Genomic DNA, 8,449 nt, shown 5'->3' on the forward strand with positions numbered 1-8,449 from the left:
AGCCCAGCTGCAATTGTTGAAATGAGCAAAGAACGAAAAGGGACAATAAAAATGCAAAATACATCCATGAAACCAGAATGTTTCCCAGTAAAGCAAACTCCTTCGTTATGCTGCACAGTAGAACAACAATTCGAAATCAGGAGATCAAACACAATTCTCAGCAAATCATATTAGATCAATTTCAATTGAATACTCATGAAGGATAAAAAGCATTCGTTAACATTTACAAATGCTTCACTTACGCGTTCAGGGTTGGTTTTCTGATATTTGTGCAATCGATATTACATAGCACTTGTCATCACTCATCCTACTCCTGACTTTCCTTGAAAAAACATGACAGTGTAAAACTGAACAAAATTGAACAGAAAATTGGTTTTGTCATTCCATGAGACAATAGGTCAAACTTAAAGTGAGTATGTGAGGCATGGAAAATTCATCAGACTTGCATCTTTCAATGAATGTATTTAATTACTTCAATAACACAAACTCTTATATTTTAATGGCCATAGATATAAATTTGCATTGAGAAAACGAAGGACATACAAGCTGTGTTAGTACACACTGCACATTTTTGTTTCCATTTACCAACTAGAATTATTTCATTCATATTTTGATTTTATATTCCAAATGCCAATAAAATTATCTGGTATCCCAATCGATATAGATTATCCATTATTCCTGGGCTCTTGGGTAGTTGATCAACTTTTCTCACTCTGCAGCAAATTCAATTGGAAATCTTCAAGACTCACAGAAATACACGAAAGAAATTGTGAGAATGATGATGACAGAAAACACAGAAAGTTTCAATCCAACCAGAATCATCTGCCAAAGTAGAGACCTTCCGCTGCTCACAAGTGGCTGGCTGCCTACGGAAAACAAAAAGATTCGAATTCAGCATTTGCTTCCCATAGTTCACTGTTACAGTTCAGTGCAGTGCTCACTCGGCTTGCTGCCAATTCCTTTTCACATTCCGTCTAGTTTGGTCTCGAATCCTCACATTTGCTTTCGTTTTGGTTGTCAATAATGGACTCTTTCCCCCCACCCCACCCCACCCCCCCCCCCTCCCCCATTGCCCTCGCCTCGCGCCACCACCACGAAGATTTCTCTTGTGGCAAGTTGAAAGTGTTCCCATTTCTTGGTAAAAAGGTCGAGATTCAATGCCTACCTGTCCCGGAGACGTGTAGTGACATGGTCAGTTAGGTTAATTAAACTAACTACATGATATTGGAAGGAAATTTGTTGTATTTATTATCTAACATGTCGGCTGAGCACCTATTGCATTGAATATGTGACAGTTGCGTGCCTCATGTCATACAGATCTTCATTCATCTGTTTGAAGTTATGATGTTGAACAAAAAATTATTCTATGAAATGCAACAGTTTGCAATATATATTGCAAGAGCTTTCTAATGTGTGAATATGGGCCACTATAACAATGAATTATCTTTATCTATCTAACTATATAGCCATCTAATACATCCAGCTCAATTTCTATCTCATCGTCCCAACTCTAGCCATTGCCACGCCCTCGCTCTTCACACGCATTATTGCTCTCATTCTCGCCATGTAAACTTACGTTTAACTGTTAACACTGTTCCTGGTCCAAACTCTTCCTCAAAGAACAATATTACCTGACAGTAATATGTGCCCGAATCATCCTGTTTCAGATTCGTAATTGCGATGGAAGCATTTCGATTGGTTTTGAAAGAGGGTCGGTCCACCTCTAAAATCCTACCCAAGAATCTTGCGGATTTATTGGTTACTTTGGTATCTTCTCTTCCATTTTTAATGTCTTTGTGCCAGGAGAAAGCTCCAATCATTTGATCGTGAGATGCATTGTAGGTGCAGAGAAAGTGAGCTGTTTCTCCCTCGGTAGCTTCAGTGTAGAGAGGTTCTTGATGCACTATGATCTTGCTGGCAGCTGTGACTGTAAGATGAATTCTCATTGTAGTGTATGTACAGACTGAGGTAAGTATTACCTCTATGGACTGCTACAATAGCTAAGCTCATCATGTGTTTTTTCTTGCCATATGCCTCAGCAGCTACTTAAGTTTGCTCTACTATGCAGTAACTACATGAAGAAAAAAAGTAAACAGCTTACTCAGCAATAGTGTCGATGTCCAGAGTAGATCAATGGCATTCATTGCTTCTCAGCGATCTAGGAATCACAACAATATTTTGTTAATCCCACATTCAATCGTGATATTTAATGGAATGTCAAAGTACAACGGTTATACAATAAAGCTTCCCTATGTCACCGATAATTGCTTACTATCTCAACACGGACATCACAGCATGCTCCTACATACTGATTAATATCAGTAAGATATCCTTACATTCTTAATTCTGAAGATATTTGTTAGCTCTTTAACTATCTTACTGACAAGTATATTAAGACTTGTTACATATGCAGGATGCATACATGTTTGTTCCTGTGACTGTTTAATTTGAAACTCAGGATTTAAAAGAAATCCCTGAGAAATCGGAAAGGAAAATAGACCACAAAAAAAACCCGTTTCGTTTTGACAACCGTGATGAACCACAAAATGTAAACAAAACAGACAATTATATCGCTGCTATGAATGTTCAGCATTATAATAAGTAGGTTTTGTAATAATTCACTGAAGGGGCAAGTATCCAGACAATTAAACTGAAAACGAGCATGCTTAATTGCATTTAGAAACACCTCAGTGAATTAAGTGTTTTGATTAATAACTATGGTGAATACGATTTTCTCTCTGAAAGTGTCACAACATGGAATCAAAACGAGATCAATTAGCCTATCGTGCATGGTCTTATTCCGGAGCCAGTTTTACTTCTAAGCTACAGCATAAACATCTCTCACAAATACCCAAATCAGGATTTTACCTGAATCGAATCATTTTTGGCATCAAACTATTATATTTTCGTATTAGGTTTCATCAAAGGTTGCTTGAAATCAAATGAAAACAAAGACCATAACTACTTTTTTAAAAAAATATAATTTTGATCTTGGTGTTTAGAAAACGAGGTGATGTTTGTTTTCAAAGAATGTTCACTCAGTTTACCCCTGAGATGGAAGTCTTATGCTATGATGTGTGTTAGAACTGGTTATGTCTATACCCAATGGAAATTGGAAGAATAAAAAGTCATTTTATTGAAATATATACAGTCTATTGGGATCGAATAGGTGCATATTTGAGAAGATGTTTCTGTTTGTGGAGGAGTCTAAAACTAGGGGACATAGTTTACGAATTAGAGGTTCCCCTATTCTTTCAATTGATGAAAACATTGCTGTCTGAGTCCACATTTATTTACCACTCCTAATTGCCCTTGAGAAGATGGTTATGAGCAGCCTTCGTTAACTGCTGCATATCTCGGACATTGACTGCACTGTTAGAGATCAAGTTCTTGATTTTAATCACGTAACAGTGAAGGAACGACAATATAGTTGCAATTAAAGATGTTGTGTGACTTGGAGGAGAAATAGTGATGTTCCCATGCAACTGCTGTCCTTGTCTAACTAAGCACAAATTTATAAGGTTTGAAAGTTGCTATTGAAGTAGCATAGATGGGTTTCTGAGTTACTGCAGTGCATCTTGTAGATGGCAAAGAAATCTGCCACTATGCACTAGTGGGGAAAGGGAGTGTAGATGATGGGTGAGTGTGCCAAGCAATTGGGCTTTATCTAAAATGCAGAGGAATATTGTCTTTCACGAGTTTGTTAAGGGGCGGAATCACTTTCCCCAGAATGCAATAGGAATTTTCATTTATTCAAAGGTGAAGTAGGTAAATTTCTACTCAAAGTTTATAGTGTGCACATGGAGAAGTGGAGAGAAGACCATAACATAATCAGCCATGATGCTAAAAAATGCTCCTGCTTCTAAGATATCTGCTCCTATGTTCCTATAATAGAGTTTCTAATCAACCTGTTACCTCAGATTGTTCAGGAGGTTTAATCAGGCATTGTATTCCAATTCTGAATCAAAGCTGACTCTGTTAAATAAGTGGGTACATTTGTCACTGATAAATGCTTTCATTGTCTTAGAGTCATAGAGATGTACAGCACGGAAACAGACCCTCTGTACCAACTCGTTTTTGCCAACCAGATATCCAAAGCAAATCTAGTCCTACTTGGCAGCACCTGGCCCATATTCTTCCAATCCAGATTCCTTTTAAATGTTGTAATTGTACCAACTTCCACCACTTCCTCTGGCAGCCCATTTTATACACGCACCACTGTCTGTGGGAAAAAGTTGCCCCTTAGCTCTCTTTTAAATCTTATCTATCTCACCTTAAACCTTTGCCCTCTAGTTTTGGACTTCCCTACACTGAGGAAAAGACCTTGGCTATTCACCCTATCAGTGCCCTTCATGATTTTATAAACCTCTAGAAGGTTACCCCTCAGCCTCCGATGCTCAAGGGAAAAAAGTCCAAGCCTATCCAGCCTCTCCTGAAAATTCCAACCTTCCAGTCTCGGTGACATCCTTGTAATTCTTTTTTCCACCCTCCAAACCCTTCCTATTCCTATACCCATCCAGATGCCTTTTAAATGTTGCAATTGTACCAGCCTCCACTACATCCCCTGGTAGCTCATTCCATACACATACCACCCTCCTCATGAAAAAGTTGCCCCTTAGGTCTCTTCTATATCTTCCCCTCTCACACTAAACCTACGCCCTCTAGTTCTGGATTCTCCTACCCCAGAGAAAAGACCTTGTCTGTTTACCCTATTCATGCCTCTCATTATTTTCTAAACCTGTATAAAGTCACCCATCAGCCTCCATTGATCCAGGTAAAACAGCCCCAGCCTATTCAACGTCTCCTTATAGCTCAAATCCTCCAACCCTGGCAACATCCCTGTAAATCTTTCTGAACCCTTTTAAGTTTCACAACATCTTTCCGATAGGAAGAAGACCAGAATTGCACGCAATATTCCAAACGTGGCCTAACTAATGTCCTGTACAGCCGCAACATGACTTCCCAACTCCTGTACGCAACACTCTAACCAATAAAGGAAAGCATACCAAACGTCTTCTTCACTATCCAATCTACCTGCGACTCAGTGAATAATTAATGATTGTAATGTCTGTGCTTGTAAATACGGACACAACATCAATTAAACACTACTGAAATGATTCCTCCCCTGTGTCCACTGCCTCCTACCTAACCATTTTCAGTCCTTTGTCGATTTTCTGCTTTGGCACAACCAGCACTCGTGTATAAAATGGCATATTTTAACTTCTGTGGATTTTTCTATTACAGTCTACTTACCCAACCTAAAACGCTTATTTTACATATGATAACATTTGTTTTTATACTTGAGGTAACTTTCCCTGGATAGAATTTGCCATACTGAAAATAAATGAAATGATATCGAAATATCTGCTAGAATCTTGCATACCATTTTTTTCATTTTTGTTGCATTGTTTCTGCAAGTTATGAATTAATGTACAATGGACATGTTTCTTACAACGTTCATTTTTCGTGCAGTTTATCAACTAAAATAAAAATAATTTAATAATAGAACTTCTGCCAAATTAAATAAACTAAACATAACTCACCACACGCTGATACTTACATGTTAACAATTCTGAAGTGGGATAGGTAACTTTCTGTCTCAGTTGTTTCCACTTATGCCAATCATATTAGTTGAGGTTAGAGGCACATAAATAATTACTGAAGAATTAGTAACAAAATGAATTCAAAGCTGTAGAGGTATTAATAACATACAACTTCAATGGATATCTTGTCTGGAATGTTCTGGAATTCTCCTCCCCTTCTCTCTTTCCCCATTTCACCTTTGAACTATTGTACTGCAAGCTGTTACCTGTGGCTCGTTTGCAAACCAATCACCTTCCGTGGAGTCAAATCAAAAGCTTCAGAAAGCGGATGTAGCAGTCCTACAGGGAAATGTGAAACGCCTTTGTTCGTTATTTGTGGAGCTTCAGATTGTGGGGGTTGAGTAAAGTTTAGAAATAACGTGAGCAACATGAAATGTGGATCTGCACTTGGCTGACACCTACCATGCAAATTATTCAACTGATATTTCATTGAGGTGAATTTGCAGTGACTCTGTCTTCTGAACTGAGAACATGTCTCCATAAATACGATGAGGAAGCTCTGCATTTTGTTAATGTGCTGCGGTTAACTTGAAAATACTGGTGTTAGTCGTCAAAGACAGCAGTTTCTTCTGCTATGGGATATCGGGTGAATAGAGACGAGTCTAATGTTTCCCAAACAGACAGTGCGCACAAGTACTGAAGGAAAATTGGTTTAAGTGCTTTTATTTCTATTAACGCTGAATAGGTATTAAAGTCTATTGTATTCACCGCTCATAGTGTGGTCTCCTCTATAATGTGGAGAGGAAGCAGAGACTGGATGACGTGTTCTGGCCGCAAAAATGACTCAGAGCTTCCACTTGCCTGTTATTTCAACAGATCACTGTGTTCCCTGGCCAACATCTCTGTCTCTGTCTCTGTCTCTGTCTTGCTGCAGTGCTCCAATGAAGTTCGGTGCAAACTGGAAGAAAAACAGCCCATTTTCACCTTGGGAACCCTGCTGCCTTTCGGTTCTCCACATCAAGTTCAATAAGTTTAGTGCCTGAGCAAATTCTCCCATGTCCTTATCCCAAACCCAAACACCAGACCTTGTCATCACATTGGCTGCTACCATAAACAACCCATTGACATCTATGAATTGTCCCCATTAGCAGAAATTCAGACTCCCAGGCTCAAATTCACCCATTCTTTTATTTTCCCAAACGCTTTCTCTTTATATATCTTCATTTAATGTATATTCCTTTCCGCTCGTCCCACCCTTTTTTTAGTTTGTATACCAGCCTGCATTCACTGTGGAGTGTAGGCAACACAGCAACTATTTTTCTAGTATTCGAATCAGACATTGAGTGGATATGATCCTTTGATAATTTTAGAAGATTTGGTGATGATGTCTACTGGACTTGGGACGGGGTGATGTAGAGTGGTGGGAGCTGGCATCAACATTGATCATGAGTTCTTATCCCATGTTCGGAACTGGGGAATTTAAATCCAGTTTATATCTTTGGAATTACAGAAATTCAGTACTTACATTCATTGCATTGCATCAGTTGTAAAACGAAATTAATGGTCTCCTAACAACCACAGCAAGATGTTTAATTCTTCATTGTCCTCAGGAAATGTTCATCAAGTGCAACTAATGCTGGCCTTAACCAAATCCCATAAGAAAAAATGTCAATCTTTGTAATAGTGCTGAATGACGTTTTTTTTTTTGTAAACCTGAAAGGACTGGTGGTGTTTCATTCCAAAGATAGCACGTTTGGTATCACATCATACTGCAGTGTGAGCATCAGTCAAGATTACATTCTCCACTTTCTGGAATGGGACTTCAACTCACAGACTTGTGATACTGAAGAACGATGACTATGGTTTAAGGCAGGATAATAATTGTCAACTCAATTTGAATTTAGGCAAATATCTATTTCTGTAGTTGAGAATGAGACAAATGAACATTCTACTGCTTACAGCACAATGCGCTTTCTTAGCTGGAAAGCTTGCAATTGGCTGTTCTTACTGGACAATTATACTTTAAAAAGCAGCAAGGTAGTGGTGAAGAATAACAGTAAGTTTGTGGTTTGGTGGAGTTTTACAATCCAGTTATGAAAAGTGATGGCTTAGTTAATCCAGAAACCTAGGTAACGTTCTGAGGACCAAGGTTCAAATCTTGTGATTGCAGATGCTGGCATTTGAATTCAATAAAACTTCTGGAATTACGAGTGGTGTCCATGAAACTATTGGCAATTGCCGGAACAATTGATTTGGGTAACTAATGGCTTTGAGGGAAGGAAACTGTCATCCATAAGTTCATAAAATATGGGAGCAGAATTAGACTATTTGGTCCATCAAAGTCGCTCCATCATTCAATCATGGCTGATATATTCCTTACCTTCATTTTCTGCCTTCTCTCCATATCCCTTCAACACATTGCCAATTAAAAATCTGTCTTACTCCTCCTTAAATTTACTCACTGTCCCAGCATCCACCGCACCTTGAGGTAGCGAATCCCGACCTGCTATAGCCTAGATGTGATTCCAGACTAATAGCAATGTATTTGAAAGTTAACTGCCCCATGGGTAATAAATGCTGGTGTAGCCAATGATGCCCTCGTCTCATGAATGAATAGAAAATGGTAAAATAATCAAAGTAGAAGTAACAAGAAATGCAAAAATATGTCGTATATATAATGGACAAAAGCAATCTTTGATCCATTAAGCACTGAGAAGAGAGAAATCATATAAACATAGGAAACGAAGTAGGTCATTGGGCCCCTCATGCCCCTCTTATCCACAATGAATAAGGTCATGACTAATCTGATTACTGTACATTCCTACATAATTCCATAACCATTCCTTCGCTTATCAATATCTGCTGTAAAGATATTCACAGCCTTTCCTCATTGGCATTGAGGCAAG

The 8,449-nt window shown here is 38.5% G+C and overlaps 1 protein-coding gene across 2 annotated transcripts; it reads right to left on the bottom strand.

Moving 5' to 3' along the window:
• Nucleotides 1-439: 439 nt before the first annotated feature.
• cd79b (CD79b molecule, immunoglobulin-associated beta) lies at nt 440-5,732 on the bottom strand. Of its 2 annotated transcripts, none has more exons than XM_043677801.1 (4): nt 5,561-5,732; nt 2,102-2,158; nt 1,577-1,927; nt 440-866 (listed from the first exon to the last, which is right to left on the bottom strand). In XM_043677801.1, exons 2-4 carry the CDS (start codon nt 2,142-2,144, stop codon nt 739-741), a joined length of 522 nt encoding a protein of 173 aa, XP_043533736.1. In that variant the 5' UTR covers nt 2,145-2,158; nt 5,561-5,732; the 3' UTR covers nt 440-738. The 2 variants fall into 2 exon arrangements, with proteins under 2 accessions (XP_043533736.1, XP_043533737.1); XM_043677802.1 differs by lacking the exon at nt 5,561-5,732 and adding an exon at nt 2,273-2,347.
• Between the last annotated feature and the right edge of the window lie 2,717 nt (nt 5,733-8,449).

Source organism: Chiloscyllium plagiosum, chromosome 37 (genome assembly GCF_004010195.1).
Source record: "Chiloscyllium plagiosum isolate BGI_BamShark_2017 chromosome 37, ASM401019v2, whole genome shotgun sequence".
Taxonomy (NCBI): domain Eukaryota; kingdom Metazoa; phylum Chordata; class Chondrichthyes; order Orectolobiformes; family Hemiscylliidae; genus Chiloscyllium; species Chiloscyllium plagiosum.

What these genes read in the sequence shown, in the direction of transcription:
- cd79b (XM_043677801.1), bottom strand. Translation starts at nt 2,144, where the DNA reads ATGAATGCCATTGATCTACTCTGGACATCGACACTATTGCTGA. An exon ending in GACATCGACACTATTGCTGA is followed by an intron (nt 1,928 to 2,101) that starts GTAAGCTGTTTA and finishes TTCATCTTACAG; the next exon opens with TCACAGCTGCCAGCAAGATC. An exon ending in AACAGTGTTAACAGTTAAAC is followed by an intron (nt 867 to 1,576) that starts GTAAGTTTACAT and finishes TGTTTTCCGTAG; the next exon opens with GCAGCCAGCCACTTGTGAGC.